Source organism: Pelmatolapia mariae, linkage group LG17, assembly GCF_036321145.2.
Source record: "Pelmatolapia mariae isolate MD_Pm_ZW linkage group LG17, Pm_UMD_F_2, whole genome shotgun sequence".
Classification (NCBI taxonomy): domain Eukaryota; kingdom Metazoa; phylum Chordata; class Actinopteri; order Cichliformes; family Cichlidae; genus Pelmatolapia; species Pelmatolapia mariae.
In genome coordinates, this window is record NC_086242.1 from 17738810 (window position 1) to 17762823 (window position 24014).

Below are 24014 nucleotides of genomic sequence, written 5' to 3' on the forward strand. Positions count from 1 at the left end.
GCTGAGCGCCAACCCGGCTGACTGAGTGCTGCGACACGTAACTGCTGCCGGAGTAAGCCGAATCATCTGGAAACCATTTCAAAGCTATCACTGTTGGTCTCCCGCTCATGCCGAAAATAGCAGAAAATTGTGGAAAAGCAATACAAAGTGTGAGTCACAAGAATAACATCCTGTGAGAACATGAATACTAAGATCCAAACACAAGGACACATCAGGAATTATTGCTCCAACGTGCTGAAATGGAAGTGAGGGTATTGTTGGTGCTCAGCGTAAGACTGAAGGTCTGCAGTGTGAAGACAATACTGATAAAAATAAAAACAAGGCCACAGTTGCATGTCCTTCTTAACGCCTTTCCTATTCAGGGTCTCAGAGGGGCTGGAGCCTCGTTAAGTTTCCCTTTCTGTGGCGCAGAAGGCAAAAAAGCTGCTAGAAAGTTATATAAGCTTGTGAGATGTTTTAGAGCTACAAAAGCTTCACAAAAGGAAAAGGAAAAATAAGTACTGTGCTATTAGACCATACGTACCACCTGGGGGCGGCAAAAACAAGCTGATATAATGAATTTCAGAGTAGTTTCTAGACACTGCTTCAGGGCGCCGCTAACCTCAGAATATTTGTCCGCTTCACCGTGAAATACTTCATTGTGTTCAGCGGGTAGTTTTTTACTGCCTTTGACTTTGAGTCTTTGTGTCCCACACAGGTTTGCTTGAAACAAACTCCAGAATCTTTGGAAGAATCTGTTTTTTCACAGCTCAGTTTTGAGCTCAGTCTCAACACATTAAACCACTTTTAAAAACGATTTCTTCCCGCTTGCTTTCACGTCTAGTTGAGCCTGATCTTAATGTATATTCATTGTTGGTTTAGTGACTGTTATGTATATGATATGTATATTTTGTATAATCCCTACAGCACTTTGGTCCACTGAGGGTGTTTTTCTCTTTAATGGGCTGTAGAAACAAACGTTTTTGGCATATGTTCATCTAAGTTGCTCAGGCAGGTTTTTGAAGTTGGAGCCCTTTGATCTGTCCATGTCCCAGGCTATTTTATCCAACCAACACAGCCCCATATCTACAATCCTGTCTCCAAATTACCCCCACTTCCAAGAATTCTTGAGAAAGTGGTTCTAAAGCAGCTCGTAGAGGTAATGAAAGACAACAACCTCTCTGGCAGTACAGAAACCGCTTTACTTTGGCTTCAGATTCAGGTAATCTTACTGTTCTTATTTTAACTGGTGAAGTCAGAGAGGAAAGACTGACATGGTTCGGACATGTGCAGAGGAGGGACAGTGGACATATTGGTGCTGCCATGGTGACCTCTAACGTAAGGAGGAGGAGAAACAGGAAGATAAAGCTTTTACTAGACCTGACTACAGCATTTGATAGGTGTCCGTTGCATTTCCCTCAAGAGACTTAGGAATGAGGCTGACTGAAGTAGAAAGGCACTCGATGGGTCTCATCCTACTTCTACTTCACCTATAGAGTATTCAGAGTCACTGCGGTCAACTTTATCTCATCAGCTGATCTAATAAGATGTGGAGTCCCACAGGGCTTGGTTCTTAACCTACTTGTTTAGGTTATATCTGTTGTTAGTTTATATTATGCCTGTTAAATGTCTCGTTCAGGAAAAGCACATAAAAACAGAGCCTCTCCATTCTTCCCGCGTTGCCATTAAAAATAAGAGGACTTCCAATTTCTTACAACTGATAAAATGTATCTTTATTGTTCCTGATCATATTTCTAATAGTGTCGCTGTCCATCTTAAACAACTAAAAACCGACCACCAGCAAGCTTCTTAACACCTGAGTATTACTTTGAACATGTCAGTGTCTACCAGGAGTCAAAAGACTTTTATACTGAATTTTAGTTAATGCAGTCAAGTTTTTCTTTTAAAAACGAGACAGGTTTTCTACATTTTCCCTTTAATTTACTGAAATATTCTTTTACATTTCAATGGGCTCTTTATGTTTGTATAAAATTCAGAGTAAAGAAATATGTTGGTGGGTCAGACTCACTAAGTAACAGGAATTATTTTAGTAACTGGGTCACTTTGACCTCCTGTCAGTTTTCCCTTCTTTGTAACTGTCTCCACCACCCTCATTAATTTCTCCTGTGCTCAGTTTGTCTCACCTGTGTTCTGTTACCCTGTTGGTATTCTTGCTATATGCATCCACCCCCCTGTTTCCCACAGCCAGCTGCCAAATAGTCTTGTTCTCACTGACATGAAACTTTCCAGGCATTTCCCAGAGTTCCTGATGGTTTCTTGTTTGTATTTTTCTGTCATGTTTAAAGTAGTTCACCAAGTTCTTTCTTGTATACTCCCTGGCAGACTGTCTGAACTCCAAATGTTTGACTCTGCCTCTCTGGTCCTGCATTTGGGTGGTGATGATATCTTACCATAACATTTGACCTCTGGATTCCCCCAGAAGAGCTCTTTGCACTCCCGGCACGTCCGGCCACCAAAACCGGGCTTGCACATGCATTGTCCTGTAACCTGCAGGCAGTGCAAAAAACACAGCGATCAGGTCAGAGCGTTCAATAAACTTCAAAGCTCTTCTCTCCGATGCAGACACAATAAAGCTTTGTAGTTTGGCAGAACTTGTTCCTCCCAGGAAAAAAAAATCCTGTGTCATTCCACAGTGTATTCCGAGACTTCCTTCCTCCGATGGAGTGAAGCCAGTAAACACAGAAAGCTGAATGTTTCGTGTGAGTGAGTGCATGTCATCAGTTCTTTACATGTGAGAGGAGAGAAGCAGGTCCTAAACAGCTGGAGTCCATATATCAAAAACTACTCAAAGTAGTTGGGATGGTCACACCCTACAGTGTGGGGGATTGGTTTTCCCAATCCCCCACACTGTGTAAGAGAAAGTTTGGAAACAGCAGCTCATAGATGGACAAGATTTTGTGATTCACTTCAGATCGTGAAGAGAGTTAACTGGAGCAGCTGCTGAGACGATGGTGCAAGGCTTTCATTAATTAATTAACTGGAGTTTAGATTTCTTGTTCTCCTGAAATGTTAATACTGTCCTTGGATACATATCCACATGTTTCCGTCCTCACTGTTTGCTCCAGTTGTTTCCCAACTGTTACTATAAATACCCATTCCTATATCTTTATACATGTATCCTGCCCGGCAGATACAGGAAAAATCTGAGCAGGGAAACCGTTCATCTGGCATTGACCTGCTTGGTATGGATGATCCTACCAGAAATAAAAAATTCTAGTGGTATTTGTGCTCCAGGTGGCTCCAAGTTTTAGATTTCATCACCTAAAATGTCTCTAAAAGTTAAAAGGCTTACCCAAAAATTACTGCATGATAGTGTTAAAGGACAAAATGTGGTTATAAACGCAGTCTGCCTCACCTCATGGCAGGAGGATTTGAATGAGTGGACAGGATCGCAGTCGCAGCGCTGGCAGCCCGTCCCGCTGGCGAGGTTCCACGTATCTGGAGCACAGCGGTCGCAGTCCTGACCGACCACGTTGGGCTGGCAGGGACATTGGCCACTGCGCTGGTCGCACTGACAATCATCGGGGGACGAACAGGCATAAGGAATCGTCCCTACTGAATAACACGTGCACTCTGCGGAGTGAAGACATGTAACAACAAAGATGCACCGCAGAATTATGGGAAATTTACTGGCTAGATGGATATTTGAGATCTGTCTATGTTTGTTAACATAGACAGATTCTAATTAGACTGAGTAATCATAACCACTTCCACACTATACACCACTAAGTTAAATGCAGACTTTACATTAATTGCCTTTATGCAAAATACAAAATTTAGGCCAATGTTAGTCTTTTTCTGATGAATAGCCACAAATCAAGCAGCAGCCACAACTAAAAATGACACCAACAACTCCCTTGACTCAATTTACTTCTAAAGTTCCAATCACGCAGCCTAAAGAGCGGTCAGTAAACCCCTGGATGACCACTAGTCACCCTGGAAAAAAAGATATCCCCCAACTGGTTAGCAAAAATCTCATTGTTTTGGTTGCGAGCAGATTGCCGCAGTTTCCCATAGTTTGCATAGAATACACAGACTTGTGTACAAACAGCTGACAGTACAGACTGTTTGCCTTCAAAGTAAAAGCTGTGCCAGCTTTTTGAAACAAGTTGACTGTAGCGCTGAGGTACAACCTTTATTTTATAGCCAAATGTTCTCCATTTCTGGTTTGCATCACGCTTCAGCTTTACTAGCTGCTTTTACAGCATAAATCAGCAAGTGTTTGCAGTCAAGCCGCCAACTTTAAAATTACAAGTGACCAAAGCAATCATAAGGAGGATTTGGTGCAGCACCTTCTTTGTGACTGACTTAACCTAGCAACAGTTAGCAACCTCCATCAACTACTCATGAAACACACATTGTTACCTTGCAACAGGTGGTTATATCATATCCAATATCCAATTCGCCATTTTGGATATGACAAATTCTCAAGCAATGCTCTCATCATGTCACACAAGAAACCACAACAGACTCCAATTTTAAACGTCCACCTTTACATTTTGACGTAAATTCTCTGGTAAATTGAACTTCTGTGGGTTTAACTATTCCAACAGTCTGGGTCCAGTTTAGCTGCTTTTGACTGCTCCCTTGTCACAGGGGGTTGCTACAGGAGGTAAGTCCCTTCCTGACCCAACCACAAAGGGGATTTGAGGCTCTGGCTAGAATCAAATCAGCAACCTTCTGGTTACCAAGTAAATATGTTAACCACTCTACCATTAGGTCCAAATGTATTCATGAAGATCACTTTTGGATACACAAAAACAAGATGGCAACGATCCAGATGCTAAACTCAGAAAAAAGGTCGTCCACAATCCAATGACAGACACTACTTTGACTGTGTCTATCTTTTCAATACAGTCTATAGCACAGCTGTCGAACTCCAGGCCTCAAGGGCCGGTGTCCTGCAGGTTTTAGATGTGTCCTTGATCCAACACAGCTGATTTAAATGGCTAAATTACCTCCTCAACATTTCTCGAAGTTCTCCAGAAGCCTGGTCATGAACTAATCATTTGATTCAGGTGTGTTGACCCAGGGTGATATCTAAAACCTGCAGGACACCGGCCCTCAAGGCCTGGAGTTCGACACCCCTGGTCTATAGCTTGCGCTGAGCTTACATAAAGTGGGGGACAACATTTTTTTGTCCCAAAGGGTCAGACTGACTTGGATAAAGTAAAAGCTAACGGCCATACAGTACCCAAATTAGGACGACATCTTGCCAATTTACTGATACAAACTACTACAAAAGTCAGAGGTCACTGTAATCACATGCACCAAGACTGGGAGGATGTGTACTGGCCTCCTTCTGGCTGTGGCTACAATTATTTAGCAGGAAAGTGAAATCGGCATTACACACAGGAACCACTAACAAATATATTTTTGGATAACAATAAATATGATGAATCATGTTCAGCTGTACTCACTCCTGCAGCTCTGTGTGGCAGCATTGCCATAGTAACCCAGTTTGCAGTGCTGGCACCCGTCGCCCTGGGTGTGGTACAGGCATTTGAGACAGGCGCCGGTGCGAGCATCGCAGGAGTCCGGGTCGTGCATGTCGATGTTGTTGTTGCACTGGCAGGGCATGCAGCGCCCACCGGGCACCAGAGGATTCCCAAAGTAACCCGGGGCACACTCGTCACACCTGACACCTGGAAGGGATGCAGGAGACAAGTCAGCTGGTATGGTATCGTACATGAGACCTGAAGTTTGTTGCTTTTCTTTTCCTCTTGAGAAAAGATTGAGGTCTGGCACGCTAATTACAGACTACTGAAGTGTGTTTGTACTTGTGATGAGCGTGTGACGTGAAGACATGTTGACAAAAACTGCACCTGAGCCCCGCTCACATAAAAACAAATCTGTGAAATGTTGTGTTTACATGCCTTTGTATCCGGGGCTGCACACACACACCAGCTGATTGGTATTAGGCAGAAGGTAACAGGTGTCCGCAAACTGGCGTCCGCTGCGTGGCCCATCAGGACACATACAAGGGCGACAGTATCCGCCTGAACCCAGCTCTGGGTCACCGTGGTAACCGCTCAAACACCTGGTAGCAGAAGAAAAGGTGTTAATGGATCCTTCAGTTTAGATCTGGAAGGAAAAGGTTAGTAAAAATCAGCTGTTTCTGAGAGACACCTGAGTACTGAAGAAATGTCTGCCCAAACTGCAACGTCCCATATAGCTGCATTCATATAATTCTGCCTTAAAATTACATCGGGTAGACTCAGTTCAACACAGGAGAGAAGGAGCTGGGTTTGGATGGGTTGCAAAGCGGGTTGCAGATCCACAACTCCAGCACTGTGCAGTTTTCCTCAGACAACTTAATAATAATAATAATAACAATAATCTTTATAAGCCTCTTTCCACTGGTCAAAAACTAAATAAATAACATAAAATAAAAATGTTGCCATCCATAACTCAAAATTTTGATTTATTAACTAGAAATTTCAGGATTTCTTCATTTTCAGGTTATTTTCTCAGAGGTTTGAGTTAATAGGTCAAATTCTTGAGATAACAACCTGAAACTTTAAATTATGGGGATTGGAATTGGAAGTTTTATTTGAAGTGTCTTCATCACTAGCAGTGTTACGCAAGAAAAAAACAAATGAAACGTTTATTCTTTTATTTTCAACCCTGTAATGCCAAGTGTGTCATATTTGATACATAAGATTTTGTGAGTTTTTTAAGATTTCTGCATGATTGGAGTGTTTTTTCCTCTAAATTAAACTGAATAAAATGCACAAATAACTTTTCTAAGCAATAAACTGCACTATATAGAAAAAGAATATATAAATGTCATTTCTAAAAAAAAGTCTCTGTAAGAAGGTTTGATAAACACTCACTAATAACAGTGTCTATAACCCATAAACACTGTCAAATTGAATTTTCTGGTAAATTCAATTTGACACTCCTTGGTGGCTGCTTATCGGGGCCTGGAACCTGGGGCTCGCTCGGGCCACTTCGGGGGTGGGGTGCCCTCGGCCTCTCGGCCTGGGGCTCGGTCACTCAGGCACAGCTGGCTGCCGGCGGAGCTCACGGGCACGTCACTGCAACCCCCCCTGGCTTCTGCTCCGCGGCTGCTGAGTGATCCCTCATCTGGGACTCTCCTCAGCTCTTTCTGGGACAGTGGCGCGGCTGCCCCTCTGTTGGTCTTCCTTGGTCTCTTGTGTTCTGGGGGCCTCTGGATGTCTGGAGTTTTGATCTCCTCCATACCTGCTTCATGCCCTGGAGGATGGGACTGTGGCCCCCCACACCCTCTAGCAGATCATTACATTAAGGAACCTTTTAAATACAAGCGCGCTCATGCTCACAGGTGTACACACAGGTGATCACACACACAAACTACACCCTTTTTGGCTCCTACCTCAAAGCACACTGTGCGCTGTCGATCTTACGTGCTGCACAATAATGTTTAATATTAAGTATTTAGTGTTATATTCCCATATATCATTGTGATGTTGTTTATTCTATTACTCTCGTTTTCTTCTGCTTGTTTTCTTTTTTCTTTCTCAACAGGTGATCCAGGTGATCGATATATGTATTTTTTGTCTGCTTATTTTGTTGGTTTTTGTTTTTTGCCCTTTATCCCCGTCCCTCTTCTCCGCTGTTTTTTTTTGTTTTGTTTTGTTTTTTCCCCCCTCTTTCTTTCTCCCTTTTCTTTTCCCCTGTCCCGTATCTAGCAAGTAAAATAAAATAAAATAAAATAAAATAAACAATAAAAGGTAAATCAAATGGACCATTACGGCAAGGCTGGGATGGTCCATTTGGTAAAGTAAATCCGTTGGGCATCTTTCTTCGCCTTTAGACAATAATTCTGATGGCAAAAGAACCAAACGGGACAGGTTTAAAAAAAAAAGAAAAAAAAAATTTTCTGGTAATTCCTTAATGGTTCTTAATGGCTTCAATGGGTTTACAGGGATAAATGACAGAGAACTGAATATTCTGGATTAACTGAGGAAGTCAGGTTTTTTGTATTTTTTTTCTTGTTTGTATGTCAGGGATGCAGTCCTGTTCTTTTTGTAACTGATGCTTGTGCTTATTGTTCTCATCTTTAATTCAAATTTGACAAATACTGTGGGCTAAGAAATGCTATCGTCTGCTGTCCCTATATGTTGCCACCTTTTTTTTTTTTTTTTAGACATCTACACTCCTTTCCACACATTGGGGTTTAATGGTTAAACCTCCTTTTTTCCTGGACCAAGGAAATGAGCTTTAAGGCCCTTGAAAAGCTGTTATACTAATTCTTTTATGTTGAATCTCTATAATATCTGTCTCTACCTCACTAGTATTAGCAGATTTAAGCTACCACCACTGCATCTACATTCACATCCTCACCTCTCGCAGTGGTGTCCGGTGGTGAAGTCTCTGCAGCCCTGACACTCTCCAGTCTGAGGGTGGCAGTACTCGCTGTGACCATTACACTGGCACGGTCGGCAATGAGGAAAGCCCCAGAAGCCCGGCAGGCAGTGTGAACACTGGCGACCCGTGGCCCCCGGGACACACTCGCAGTGGCCGGTGGCCTCGTGGCACAAGGGGCTGACAGAGCCCAGAGGGTCACAGTTACAAGCTGTGGGGGTGAAGGGATTAGGATTAAAGAAAACATTTAAACTGAAGATGAACACGTCGGCATTGAACTTCAGCTGCACTCACGTCTGCAGCCGGCGGGGCCGAACAGGAAGGTAGCCGGGGCGCAACGGTCGCAGTTCCTGCCTGCGATGTTGTGTCGGCACTGGCACTGACCGCCACTGGGGTCACACAGGGAGCTGAGCGAACCCTGAGGGTCACACTGGCAAGCTGAGGGATGAGATTGGGGGGAAAAAAAGGTGTTGAGAGTGGAAGCAGGAACAATTTTTAACATCTTCAGACTCTGAAGATGAAGATGAACTACACACCCATGGCTCCTTTGTGCAGAAAGGCAGAGGCACTGAAGATGTACTGTTTACAGATGTCGGTCATGGGGCTCTTTATGATGCTCTGGCTGTTCTCCAGACATCGATAGCGCTGGAACGTATCCCATGCTTGCTCTCCCACGTCTCCGTGGAACATTTCTAGCTCTCTGACACGGGGCATCAGCACCAACTTTAAAAATAGAGAAGAGCGTCAGGAGCTACTGAGGGCCACTATGGACCAACAGTTGGAGCTTTCACTGGCTTGGAAGGACATGAAATGTTCCTAAAGCAACTGCTTTAGAAAATGAGTGTCCGTGGTCTTAAGTTTTTACATTTCAAGAGAGCCGTAGGATCTGAGCAGGACAGATCCTGGAGTACAGGCAGGACCTGTCCGAACAGGTGTGTGTGTGTGTTTGTGTGCAAAGCCACATACCGAATCGATGAGTGTGTACGGGTTCTGAACGGTGCTGACTGACGAGTAGAGAGCCAGCTTGAGTTGGATCGTGTAGTTCAGCCCTTTCTCAAAACACACCGGCCTCACCAGCAACACATGTCTGAAACACACACACAGAGTTAGTTTATGTGTCTGTGTGAGCATGTTCAGTGTACAGTAAATGAATGTTTTACCTGGATCCAGGTGGAAGAGAGATCGACTGCTGGTCTCCGCTCTGGAAAGAGTTACTGCAGTGACTGGAGTAGTTTGGAGGGTTGAAGACGGGGCGCTGCACTTGGATGTTCACCTCCTCCCATTGCTCTGGTAGCTGTCGACAAACAAACACACATGTGGTATTCCTTCATCGTTCCTTCGTCTTTGTTTCTGTTTGAGTGTATTTATTCCAATAAACTGTCCATAGGCTACCCTGTGTCAGATGTTTCACGAAAAAGAGATAGTTGGCATTCAGGCAAAGTTTTTCCCAATCTTCTGTCCAACTTTGGTGAATGAATTATTGTCCTAGTTTCTTGTTCTTAGCTAACAGGAGAGGTACCCAGTGTGTTTTTCTGCTGCTGTAGTATTCAGACATGCTCTTCTGCATACTTTGGTTGTAACGAGTGTTTTTTTTAAGTTACTGTTGCCTTCAACTTGAAACAGTCTGGCAATGCTCCTCTGAGAACTGCTGCTCACTGGATGTTTCCTCTTACTCTGACCGTTCTCTGTAAACTCTAGAGATGGCTGTGCAGTGTACTGCTGATCTCAGTAGATCGGCAGTTTGTGAAATACTCTGAGAAGCTCGTCTGGCACCAACAACCATGCCATGCTGAAAGTAACTTAAATTTGAGCTTCAGCAGGTCATCTCGAGCACATGCTTGAATGCACTGAGTTGCTGCCATGTGATTGGCTGATTAGATATTTCTCTAAACAATGGTATTCCAGTTGGCAAACAACTGTGACATACTTCCTATTTATCAACACTTATTGATGAACTAGATAACTCAGGGTTTATGTAGAGAATATTTTCATTTAATTAATGACTGAAAGGACGGGAGATCTCATTGATGTTTGCACGAGTTTTCTGCCTGTTTGTCTGCCTGCTCAAAAGATTACGCAAAAATATTCGACCAAACTTTAGGAAAATGTTCAGTAAAGAAAGAAACCATAAAAAGTTGGTGACAAAGGTTCTTTCAAAATGCCATGGAACAATAACTGACTCTGAAATATGCAAATCATTTGTGTTACCTGTGGCTCATAGCGTATAAGGATGTCATAGTCCATGGACTCGGGGATATTGTCGATGCTGAACTCTAGATAGGTTCCTTCTGGCACATTAACAAAGCCCATACCAGTCCACGTAGGACTCCGACCTTCAGGATAGGGCCGAGGTACCAGCGTCACACCCTGATGGGGAAACAAACGTTCACAAATCTGGAAGGGAAAAAAAGCACCACAAGCCGACGTGAACACACTCACAGGGCCGTGCTTAGCGTCCTCTGCCTCGTATGTGTAGTGATCCAGAGCCATGAAGTAGTAGCCGGACTCGACCTGATCGCAGCGGCGCCCGAACATGTGCTCCCTGCACACACACTGTCCTGTGTGAGGATCGCAGCTGTGGAGAGATGGCAGGTCGGAAAAAGAAAGACAAAGTTTTACACATCCACATGCATAAACTATTTTTCCCTTGTTTATAATTTAATGAAAATGGTGAGATCTTCCATTAATTTCATTGCTTCCTGTTGACATCTTTCTTCTTTAGAGGCAAAACAGCTGCACATCATCAGCAGGAGCTGTTCTATTTAATGGTCAATGGTAATCTCTTCTTGCCTCCATGTACAATTATAAAATGTATTTTAATTAAAAAAAACTAATATAGAAACATGCATCTGTCTAGCATAGACCTTCACTTTGGTTAAGAAGTGGCCTGAGTCACATGCAAACAGAAACTTCTGGAGGTGGAAATATGCAACCATAAACTGCAGTTTCTAACCTGGCCACTTGAGGCTGTCTTAAAAAACAAGCCAATCCCCAAAGACACAAATGTTAAAACGCCTTACTATGCAGCAGTGAAAAACCCTGTTTGCAGACTTATATGAAAACTGCTTTATTGGACATTTTTCCAAAAATTAAGGGTCATTTTATGCTCAAAACATTTTTGTGATGAAGGAAACATTTGGTCAGCTGGCATGAAATGACCCACTTATAGGGACCTGTCATATTACTAAAGCTAAACGCAGATGTTTTTAATATCATTAATTACGCCTACTCATTGTTGACAGCCCCGCCCTGGTCACAGTCACATGGTCTGCAGCCATCCATGTCATTGGACAGACCCCAATGCTGTGGCTGTAAAGCAGAAAGCAGATGTTTATGAGTAATAAGCGCACTAAGGCAGAGAGGAAGGTATCCAGAGTGAGCGTGGATCCGTACCCGACACTGATCACAGTTGTGTCCTTCGACGAGGCGTTTGCAGAAGCAGCGTCCTGTGTCTGAATCACACGGGTTTCCTCCTGGCAGCATTCCAAGCGGATTACAGGTACAAGCTGCCAAAACACAAAACGAAGCAACAGGATAAACTGCATCAGCCTGTCTGACTGTAGTTACTGTATGCTTATCTATACTGAGTATGTTTGTGTCTATTTTCATTTGAAGTTCTGTGGTATTACCATGATATTTTATTATTATTGTCTTCCTCGAACCAAATCACTTCAATTTTTTTACCCTAAAATTCCACAAATGTACTTATTAACATGCTGAAATTAGGGTATATTTAATATACTGTGATCTATTTGAATTTTAAAATGTAGAGGGACTTCTCTATAGATTATACAGGAAGTAAGGCTTTGTAAGAACTTTGCTGCATTATTATTTGCTGAGTGGTCGCCACAGCGGATGGATTCACATGTGTGATTTGGCTGATTTTGCACAGGATGCCCTTCCTGATCTAACCTCCCATTCATCTGGATCTGGGACCATCGACATATTTAGAGTTTTCACCAACATACCAACAACCTGAACCTTAGTTTAAGGTTTGCTCGGTTTTTCAGGGTTTAATTACGAATTAACTCACTTTATTTTGTAGCATTTTGTTTCCATCTCCTTGTGTTAACCTTTGCTTTAATAAGATTTCATAAGAAAGCGTATTTTAATATTAACAAATAGAAGAATACATCGTGAGTTCAGAATAATCTGACTTACGCAGGCAGCCATGTGGCCCTTGCCCCAGCCCGTAGTGTCCTTGTCTGCAGTGGTCGCAGCGCTCTCCTTCCACATTGGCTTTGCACCGACACTGACCTGAGATCAGCCCGGCAATCACATCTGTCCTCGGGTCACACAGGCCGCCCTCCAGAGAACCGGCAGGCTCGCAGTTACAGGCTAGAGAGAAGAAAAAGACATTAAAGAGATTAAAAAAGGAATGGACACCAGTTAGTGCGCCAGGAAAACATTCAGCGCCTTATACACAGTATAAGGCTCAATATGCCAAAGATATCAAAAATATATCATATGTAGCAGGATGTAGTTTGTAGCATCACTTCTGATATCACTAAGGACAATTTAGTAGATTTTTTGCAGCTTATTCCAAACTTACAAATTCTTTACTCTGATTGTATAACAGATGTTTTCATGTTTTCTCTCATGATCATAATAGAGTTTATTCACTTGAAAAATATGATCATGACCTTAGCAGGTAAAATCCTGCTGCAAGAGCTACTTTCTGCTTCTCCACTACAAAGGCTTCAGCTCTACTAAGGATACCGGCATGCATTTAGCACGCAGTCTAATTAATAGACTGAACTACGGTTGCGTAGCAGTGACCTACATTCACAGACGTTTGGGTCCCTCAGGTTTCTGCTGGGGTGCTGGTAGAAGAACGGCGCGCACTGCTCGCACTGTCGGCCCAGCGTGTTGTGCTGACAGTCGTCACACACGCCTCCGCTCACGTTGCCGGACGCCACGTACACGGCCAGGTCAAAGTGGCATGACGTGGAGTGCTGGTTACACTCACACTCTGAGAAAGAAGGAAAGTGAAACGTAGACTTTGAGTTTCCTTTGACAACAGAAGAGCACATTTCCTGTTCACATTTTCATTGTTTTCATAACTTTACTACCAGCGTGTAATTATCATCATCATCACTTATTTACTTTTAATGTGCACACAGTTCACAGTATGAAATGTTAAAAAATGTTAGTATATTTTATTCACTGATCTGTGATATGTCAGACCAGTGAATAAAATATGGTTACTTTGAGGCTTCTGTCGACACAAATTTTAATGGTCACCAGCTTTTGCACTTTCAAAAGGCTTTTATTATTAACTTAATTAAAAAATTTACATTCAATAAAAATACGCAAACCATTTTTTACCCCTGAAAGTTTCACTGTTTCCTTTGTGGTTAAAACATTATCCTACACATATCAATTAAGCGTTCTTTGACTGTCACTCTCCCTGTTTGCTGTCAGTACTGTCATCATGTTTGTGGAGATCTTCCTCTGAGTTTAAAGAGCTGAGAGTTGTAGACAGACTTTTCCATGTTTGTGTTCTTACTCTTGCAGGCGTGGGTGTTTCGTCCCTCCGCAGGCCTCCAAGGCAAATCGTGATAAAAGTCTTGGCAGCGCTCGCAGTTCAGTCCCTCAGTGTTGTGATTGCACATGCACTGGCCATGGACCTACACACACAAAAACACACACACACACACACACACACACACACACACACACACACACACACACACACACACACACACACACACACACAAACACACGCACACATATACAGTAATAGCTTATTACTGATTTAACCACCACAAATGTCTGATAGCCAAATATATTTGTTGATATCAGTTTATTAAAATATACGAAGCTGAATCAGGTTTCTTCAGCACTGAAGTGCTTTTTTAACTTAACTTTTTTAACATTTCAGGCTTGACAAAATTATTATAGCCTGGTTCTACTGGAGGTTTCTTCCTCCTAAAAGGGACTTTTTGTTTCCCACTGTCGTCAAAGCACTTGCTTGTAGGGGCTCATCTAATTGCTCGGGTTTACTCTGTTATCCTAGCCTTATTGTATGGTCTTTAGCACACAATATAAAGTGCCTTGAGGCAACTGTTGTTATGTTTAAAAAAACTGAATTGAATTCACACACCTTCCTCGCATCATCTCATCCCCAGTGGTAAGTCAGCCCCCCCCCCACACACTTTTTATTTTTGCTAATACTGTCTCCGTGTTAGCCTTTGTGCTCAAATGCTTCCATCCTCTGTTCTCTGTCTTTGGGATGCCTTGGTTGTGTTTCCCTCCTGTATTCTTTGAGTTTCTTTCTAAGGAGAAATCTGCAATCGCTGACCTGCACACCCGATCAGTTTACAATCCAGCTGATTACAAACTTCCTGCTTGGTGTTTCTCTATTCACACACCTTTTCAGTTTTTGTGTTTTTTTTAATCTATGGTCAAACATGACAACTTTCTGCTTCTTCCATAGCTCCACTCACTATAGACGAGGATTAGGGCCACAGAAAAAAACAGTGGGCAGATCTTTTTTTTTTCTTCTCTTTTTCAGAATTTTGAGGAAAAGGAATTCTGAGGTTAAAGTCAGAATTCTGACTTTAATCTCAGAATTCTGAGAATAAAGTCAGAATTCTAAGAAAAAGTCAGAATTCTGAAATTAAAAGTTAGAATTCTGAGAAAAAAGTCAGAATTCAAAGATTAAAGTCAAAATTCTGACAAAAAAGAATTCTAAAAAAAATTCAGAATTCTGAAATTAAAGTTAGAATTCTGAGAAAAAAGTCACAATTCTTAAAAACAATTCGGACAAAAAAGTCAGAATTCTAAGATTGAAGTCAGAATTCTGAGATTACAGTCAGAATTCTGAGATTACATTCAGAATTCTGAGATTAAAGTCAGAATTCTGAGGAAAAAGTTGGAATTCTCACAAAAAATAATTAATTAATTTTTTCTCAAATTCTGACTTTTTTCTCTGAATTCTGCTGAAGAATTCTGACAAAAAAGAATTCTGAGAAAAAAGTCAGAATTCTGAGAAAAAAGTCAGAATTCTGACAAAAAAGGGTTCTAAGAAAAAGTCAGAATTCTGAAATTAAAGTTAGAATTCTGAGAAAAAAGAATTCTAAAAAAAAGTCGGAATTCTGAGAAAAAAGTTGGAATTCTTTTTTTGTCAGAATTCCGACTTTTTCTCAGATTTCTGACTTTAATCTCAGAAGTCTGAATGTAATCTCAGAATTCTGACTTCAATCTTAGAATTCTGACTTTTTTGTCAGAATTGTTTTTTAAGAATTCTGACGTTTTTCTCAGAATTCTTTTTTGTCAGGAATTCTGACTTTAATCTCAGAATTCTGAGAATAAAGTCAGAATTCTCAAAATTCTGAATGTAATCTCAGAATTCTGACTTTTTTCTCAGAATTCTTTTTTGTCAGGAATTCTGACTTTAATCTCAGAATTCTGAGAATAAAGTCAGAATTCTGAGAAAAAAGAATTCTTATCTTTGTCAGAATTCTGACTTTTTCTCAGAATTCTGACATTAATCTCAGAAGTCTGACTTTTTTCTCAGAATTCTTTTTTGTCAGGAATTCTGACATTAATCTCAGAATTCTCAGAATTCTGCGAAAAAAGAATTCTTATTTTTGACAGAATTCCGTCTTTTATCTCAGAATTCTGACATTAAAGTTAGAATTTTGGGAAAAAAGTCAGAATTCTGACAAAAAAGAATTCTGAGAAAAAAAGTCAGAATTCTAAGATTAAAGTTAGAATTCTGACAAAAAAAGAATTCTGACTTTCCCCCCAGAATTCTGACAAAAAAGTCAGAATTCTGATTCCGACTTTTCTGACTTTAATCTCAGAATTCTGACTTTTTTTCGCAGAATTCTGCTGAAGAATTCTGACAAAAAAAGAATTCTGAGAAAAAAGTCGGAATTCTGAGATTAAAGTCAGAATTCTGAGAAAAAAGTTGGAATTCTTTTTTTGTCAGAATTCCGACTTTTTCTCAGATTTCTGACTTTAATCTCAGAAGTCTGAATGTAATCTCAGAATTCTGACTTCAATCTTAGAATTCTGACTTTTTTGTCAGAATTGTTTTTTAAGAATTCTGACGTTTTTCTCAGAATTCTGACTTTTTTCTCAGAATTCTTTTTTGTCAGGAATTCTGACTTTAATCTCAGAAGTCTGAGAATAAAGTCAGAATTCTGAGAAAAAAGAATTCTTATCTTTGTCAGAATTCTGACTTTTTCCTCAGAATTCTGACTTTAATCTCAGAAGTCTGACTTTTTTCTCAGAATTCTTTTTTGTCAGGAATTCTGACATTAATCTCAGAATTCTCAGAATTCTGCGAAAAAAGAATTCTTATTTTTGTCAGAATTCCGTCTTTTATCTCAGAATTCTGACATTAAAGTTAGAATTTTGAGAAAAAAGTCAGAATTCTGACAAAAAAGAATTCTGAGAAAAAAAGTCAGAATTCTAAGATTAAAGTTAGAATTCTGACAAAAAAAGAATTCTGACTTTCCCCCCAGAATTCTGACAAAAAAGTCAGAATTCTGATTCCGACTTTTCTGACTTTAATCTCAGAATTCTGACTTTTTTCTCAGAATTCTGGAAAACAAGAAAAAAAGACGTGCCCACTTTTTTATTATCCTAATCCTCTTCCGTAACTCACTGATAAACACCATGAGATCCAATTTATTAGACTTATTGCATGCTTGTTTCATCATTAAATTACAAACCAGACCCAATCATTTTAGGTTATTACTTTGTGTCATGGTCTGCCTCAGCAGAATAAGTTTAAATTAGATTTAAAAATGGTAAAAATGGTGTTTCTCGCCTTTTCTTTATATGCCTGTGTGACGTACCATGCCCTCTGCACTTGTCGGCGCTCCATCAATTGGGGCACACTCAGAGGCGTGCCCATAGCAGAAGCAATTTCCCCGGACGACCATGTCATAGAGGGCGTAGTAGTACTTATCCTTCACCTCGTCGCTGGAGTCAAGCAGGTTGTCACCCAGAGTGTGGAGCTTCATGAACTTCACCCTGAGGTTCGTGATCTTCAGCATGTCTGTACACACAGGAATGTATTATTAAAATGGTTACACACACACAAACACACACACACACACACACACTGTTTTATAGGGAGATTCACTTCAGTACCTCGCCCGCAGACATCTGTGAAAGTGTTTCATTAAATCCAAAGCATCTCTGTTTCAGTCAGGATCACTTTCATCACATTGAGAATATTAGTATTATTATTATTGTTATTATTATTATCATTATTGCATCTGCATTGAACAGTATTATGTGGGATAAAAATTAACACAGAAACAATAAGAAAAAGAGCAACTATATTTTAAGTGGGTTGCAAAAGGCTTGCAGAGGCAGCAGAAGCTGCAGACTGGCTAAAGCTAGCCAGTTGGTGCACCCAACGTGAGGTTACTAATGGGATGCACAAACAGAACTGGTCCTTGAGCGCCAGAGTTTTAAACTTTGTGGGAATTTTTGTTTATTATTTAAAGTCTTTGTGTTTTCAGGTTGTAGTATCAGTATCAGTAGGTGATTTCCTGTTTTATTTTGATATTCCTCAGTTTACTTCCCTGTTGTTTTTCAATATGTGTTCTAAAAGTCTGGATTTCTATTTTTTGTTTTCTTGAATTTTTGAACGGTTGTTTTTTCCACCATTAAAGGTGCGCTTTCTGTTTAACCCGTCTCCCTGTAGAGTCTTGCTTGTGAGTCCAAATTCCTGCAAACTATGACACATTGGCCCCAAGCATAGCGCTCCAGCCTCCCACCAAGAGAGTCTGAACTAGGACTGACCCTTCTCTTGGAGTTTGTCTCTTCCCCTGCATGAATTTGCTCCAAGAGCTCCAGTTTCCCCTGCTGTGTTAGGTTAATGCTACCTGTCTTGCCTGCAACATACTCAGAAGAGATTTTTCATCCCAACCCTTAAAGTCTCAAAGTGTGAGTCTCATTCCTGTCCATAAAGGCTCAGTGATGTCCTGCTGTATTAAGTGCACAAGGGCATTTTGAGCCCTTTATACACACGCAAGTCTTCATGACAACACAGCACAGTTTATATCACTGTGGCATTAAACACAAGGTTTCAGGGGACAAATTGCATGTGCTTTATTTATTTAATTTAAGTTATGCTCAATTCTGAAAGTTGGACAGAAATATTTCCACTTTTTCCCTTCCCTCCATAAGACAGGAGGCGGGAAGATTTACAGATAAAATGCTCAAGTTTCACAGCCATGAAGAAAGTGAAAATGCAAACTAAATGGTCCCAGACCGCAGCAGTTGTTTGACTCGAAACAATTTTAATCTCCACATTTCTACTTTTCTTTTACTCAAAATTAACAGTAATATTTTTTTAAATTTCACTTTCGATCTAAATTAAAAAAAATGCTGATTCCATCAGCTTAAAGTACTAATAGAGGACCTGCTGAAACTGTACCAGAGTTCATGAACGAGTCAGTATTTTGGTTTTATTTCTTTTCATTGATTTCAGAGTTTCTGAGCGTGAGGATACCGCCGCAGTTCCTTACACACCCACAGCGGTTACCATGTACTTAACATGAGCCAACTGCACGTGCGTGCGATCAAGGAACAGAGGCAGTGTGTGAGGTTACAAAGTCCAAGTTGCTTCCACATGAGAAATTCTTTCCAGTGTTGGTTCTGTCTGATCTCTGACCCCTGCAGATCTGCTACAGGTAGCTCAACAACTGCTGACTAAAAGAAATCATTCTGGTATCCTTCTGTGGTACGTTCAGAGTCTCACTGAGGTTAAATCTTTCATCAGTTTCATATTGGTTTTATATAAGTTTCCTGTAATCTGGTACTAATTTGATATAAAAGAGTGGCTGCATTCAATTAAGTAATTTCGGATTAACCAGTTTTATTAGTCAGAGATGCTGTGACACAATCATCTAGCCATCACTTGTCAAACTCGCTTGTCAAACTTACACTTTCCCATATTTCCTGCTTCTAAAACATCGACTTTGAGGGCAAAATGTTCACTTGCCCCTAATTTATCCCACCCACTAACAGGTGCTGTGATGAAGAGATGATCACTTCACCTCTCAATAGTCGTGATGTCAGTGTGAGCATATTTACAGCCTGGTTTCTGCAGTTTTTTTTTACCTTCTGAATGGTAGAATTACCTGCATTGATTTGATTTTTCCCTTCAAACTTGGCATGAATCATCCATTTACTCATATAAATCCATTTCAGATTTTAAAAGAGAAAGCTTTATCTTAAAGGGTCACAAGATTAAATGTTTGAGTTTCTAAAACCAGAAGCAGCTCACTCTGTATCCTTGTGCTGTAGGGGTCGTCAATGTCAAACGCGGGGTCCAGCACCCGAAAAATCACCTAAGAGACACGAGGGGGAAAAGGTAAGAACTAAAAATATGGAAAAGTTTGTTTTCAGAGGGAGGGGGAAAAAAGCAAACACAAACTAGCCTCTCCCTCGGTGGATGGTTCGAAATCAGAGTAGCGGGAGTCGCAGATGATGTCGTCCACTCTGACCATGGGCCCGGTGGAAATGCCAGGGAAGGTCAAATTGCAGTCGTAGGCAAAGTAACGATAAACCTGCCACGATTTTTCGTTGTCCATGGAGCGCTCGATCATCATGGCAGCCGGCCGAAACGTCTGCAGGCAGATAAAGACCAACAGGCACCTTATTACTGTAACTGATACGACTGTTTCTTTTATGGCCACTGCAGCACTCACATATGAAAAATAAATAAAATAATATTCTGCCTGAAGACTGGGCCGAAATCTACTGACGTCTACATTAAGCCATAATAAGGGAACATTTTTTCTAGTGTTTGGTTTTTTTTTTATTACATAAAAAGGTTGAAATAAAAACAATTTAACACGTAAGAGTGATTCTTCAGAGGACAGATAGGATGTGTTAATCTCCATATTTTTTTTAAGCATCTTTACTTAATCTGGTATTTATAGTGACATGTTTGTGTGCCTTATGCTTAATATAAAAATGTCACTCTAAAACTTTGTAGATTTTTTTTAATATGATGCATGTGACGGTAAAAAACAGATATCCAATTTATTTCAAATTATTTGGAATATTTTTTCGTAAGATTTTGACACCATAGTGGCATTTAATCAATATTTTAATAAAATATAGCCTAGATGCACATTTTCTGTAATAGTTCTCTGTTTAAATAAATTATAATTTATACATAATAAGATGAAATAAACTAAATTAGCTGATCTTTCCTGTCTTGGACGGGCTGGATGTGCATTGTGTCTCTGAGAGTGTTTGGACTCTGACGTATAGCTGCTGAGTTGATGAGAGGCAGCTCCAGCTGGCCACCATCAAAGCCGAGCAGCCACGAGAGGCGAGCTGCATTCTTTTACTTGCCCTCTCCCTCCTCTTCCTCCTCCTCCTCCTCTTCCCACCGTTCTCAGGAGACCAGACTGATTTTCAGTGTTTCCCCACCACAGCTGTTCAACACTGTGTTTTTCTGCCCGCCCCGGGTATGGGAGCAGTTGTATGATGTCTGTGTGTGTGTGTGTGTGTGTGTGTGTGTGTGTGTGTGTGTGTGTGTGTGTGTGTGTGTGTGTGTGTGAGGGAAACCAGGCACCTTGAAGGTCATGATAAGGTGTGTGAAATGAAACTCCGCTTCCAGGTCAAGCTGGATGGTCACGTTCTCCACACCTGCAGCAGACAGGAAACAGGAAATTAACATTTCAAGTTTTTCGCAGACTGATTTCTTCACACGCATTAACATGCGTTCGACTCTTTTACGCTAACACAGGTTTCTTACGCTGCAGTTACTCAGCCAACAGTAACATCAAAAATTTACTTGCATGCAAAACTTTATATGTAAAAACATTCAAAGCACAGTTTGAATTTAAAAACAGCAGCTCGGAGGACTTGGAAGATTCCTGTGGGGGAATTAGGAAATCCCAAGTGGAGCCTGCAGCTTCCTGCTGTTTGAGAACCATCTGCACTGCTGGCCGCCGATCTGCCGTGACTCACACCTCTGACAGATTCCCACCACTCTGCAGGAACAACGTCTGGGTGAACACAGGATCATTTTTTTTGTAATCTGCATGGGAACCAGCTGCACTGGGATCACCATGAAGGATCCAGCTAAAGATTTTACGATGCAGATTCATGGACTTAATTTCACAGAGAATTGCATATAAATGTTCTCCAGCTTGTTTGGAATAAACCAAACTAAACACAAGTTGGTATATTTAAACAACCTGACTGCAGTGTATCAGGTGCACTGATGTTTGTGTATGTTGGAGAAGACGTTTGTTTCTGTGGTTGAGACACAGGTTAGGATTCATGACTTCCAGGAGTGATGTAAGTGGCTGACTGAGGAATGAATCAAACAAGTGATGTTGAACTTGGCTCGCACAGAAAACTTTTATGGTAAAACTAGAGCTGTCATGAGAGCAGAATGAATTCATAAAACCAAACGAAAGTCAAACAAAAATGTCAAATTTAAGAAAATTTAAGAAAATAAAATAGAAAACTTTAATGACTTATTACACAATATGTTTGTTCTCATGTTATTGTATACGATGTGTATATTTTAGATTATATCAGTATTAAATTCATCAAAATTTGACCTGTGCTTACTTTCTTCCTCCTATGGGAACTTATTTTATCCACACAAACTTTAAATGAAGCTTTAGGTGCAGGAAGAAGTTTTGTGTGCACTGAATACATTTCCCATGTAACCCCAAAAACTCGAGTTGTTCAAATCCATCAAACTTTATTTCAAACTGCAATAATTGACCAATTACCAATAAAATTAACCAAACACACCAAATAAGTAAAATTTGTTTAAATGATGCACAACGTTTGTCAAATATTTCTTTTTAATGCCATTTCAAATTCAACTTCGGTTTCAGTTATTTTATCTGCCACTTTGATGCTTCACACAGTGTAAAACTGGGTGATATTAATAAGGTTTCATAGAAAAGTCTCATATTAATGAATCTGGGTTTGTCTACATAGAAATGGTGTCACGGACCCGGCTCTGGAGGACTCGGGGGTCCGTGAGCAGTTATGGACTGTTATTATTATTATTATTATTATTATTATTATTATTATTATTATTTAGGGGCTGTGTCGTCTACTGTTCGGTCCACAGTTGAATGTGTAGTGTGTGTTTGCGTGTGGGTTTGCTTCTCCCTCTCTCTCTCCCCGGTCCTTGGGCTGTTTACAGAAGTGCACGCCGTGGGAGAGGCGTGTCCTGGCGACTGTCGTCATTGGGGGTCCCTCTTCACTGTTACCGGCCCTCCTGCAGCTGATTACCTGACCAGCTGTTGGTAATCATCCCTCCCGGCTGGAGAGAGGTATTTAACCTGGACTCGCGGCGACAGTCGACGTGGGATTATTACTCAGAACTGGTATAGTCCGTGCGAGCAGTGTGTGTTTGCTAGTCGGCCAGCGTGTGGCTAATTGTGGACTCTCCTTCTTCCTCCAGGATAGCCGAGCGGAGAAGCGAGTTGGGGAGCACACGCACTAAGGGAGCTACAGCACGGGACGCACTGGGAGCAGGAGACGAGCACCTTTGGAATATTGCACCTTTGAGTTTATTGTTGGACTTACCTGTCTGTTCACTGTAAATAAAGTGCACTGTGGCATCGAAGAGTCCCGCGTTTTGGGTCCTACTTCCCTCGTCCCCACGGTCTGAGTGGCAGACCGTGACAGAATAATCCCACCAACCACCATGGACCCAGCAGACTCAAGAGTTGCCACGGAGGAGGGATCGCTCACACAGCTGTGGGGTTACTGCCAGAGCGTAACCCAGGCTGTGGATCCACACATGAGACACATACAGGTAGTGTTTTTTGATAATTATCTTTCCTCCACTACCTTCTCTACGAGCTTTCTGGATATTGACAAACTCATTCACATTGTAACTGAGCTGCGGGCAAGCTCCAGCTTCGAACTGTTTGGTTTGGGCTGTCCGGGCAAGGAGGATGCGGCTGCCTCCCTGGCAGCCCTTGCTGCTTGGTTTTTTCTTCATAGGCGGAGAGTTTTTCCACCGCCGCTTGCTGCTCACCTATTGGACCCTCCACTGCAAGGAAGACGGTGCCCTACTCCATCTCCTCTCATTCCTTCAATGTCCTCTGTGTCGGCAGACAAAGGATCGGCAGCGCTGGTAACCACAGTGAGTCAACCAGACTCTATCACCTTACTTAATCCAGTCTCTCACGAGCAGGAGGGGACAGTTTCCTTTGACGCGGCCCCGCCATCACGAAAGAGACGGCGTCGGCGTCATCTTCATCAAACCGAAGCTCACCTCACTCCGGTTGTTTCGGAAGAACCAGCTGACTCAGGGCTAGCCGCAGGACTAGCCGCACAAGGAGCCGCAGTGAGTGAAATGGACTCTGTGGTTGGTAAAGATGTTGCTGTTATGAAAACAGAGAGGGCTTCGTTTAAACCTAGGGACAGTGCCCAATCAGTTAATAATAAAACCGGGATCGCAATGGGGAATAAGCTTAGAAGGTCTGCATTGCCAGAAAGTGGAGGTGGGCCGGAAGCTATTCCTGGGTCATTTAGTAATGTAAGGAGTAGTGCTGATTGTTTTTCGGGTGCTGGACACGGAGCCTTCGTTTCTGAGCCAGTTAGCTCTAAAACGGTGAACTCTGAAGGCGCTGGGGTGGCGGCTAAAGGGACTGAAGCTGTTAATTCTGAGTTACTGCACTGTGCTAATATGC

The 24014-nt window shown here is 41.5% G+C and overlaps 1 protein-coding gene across 1 annotated transcript in view; it reads right to left on the reverse strand.

The window, feature by feature from the left end:
• lamb1b (laminin, beta 1b) overlaps positions 1-24014 on the reverse strand; it is a 39521-nt gene that overhangs the window by 7269 nt on the left and 8238 nt on the right. Inside the window, exons 4-23 of the mRNA XM_063501392.1 lie at positions 20912-20985; positions 19764-19952; positions 19610-19673; positions 17163-17365; positions 13859-13979; positions 13133-13321; positions 12511-12687; positions 11743-11855; positions 11579-11658; positions 10789-10924; positions 10558-10716; positions 9510-9643; positions 9316-9436; positions 8886-9072; positions 8644-8787; positions 8329-8560; positions 5877-6040; positions 5421-5645; positions 3356-3573; positions 2391-2487 (exon numbers count right to left, since the gene is read on the reverse strand). Of these exons, the coding sequence (XP_063357462.1) occupies positions 2391-2487; positions 3356-3573; positions 5421-5645; positions 5877-6040; positions 8329-8560; positions 8644-8787; positions 8886-9072; positions 9316-9436; positions 9510-9643; positions 10558-10716; positions 10789-10924; positions 11579-11658; positions 11743-11855; positions 12511-12687; positions 13133-13321; positions 13859-13979; positions 17163-17365; positions 19610-19673; positions 19764-19952; positions 20912-20985 (3027 nt within the window). The remainder of the gene's footprint in view (positions 1-2390; positions 2488-3355; positions 3574-5420; positions 5646-5876; positions 6041-8328; positions 8561-8643; positions 8788-8885; positions 9073-9315; positions 9437-9509; positions 9644-10557; positions 10717-10788; positions 10925-11578; positions 11659-11742; positions 11856-12510; positions 12688-13132; positions 13322-13858; positions 13980-17162; positions 17366-19609; positions 19674-19763; positions 19953-20911; positions 20986-24014) is intronic.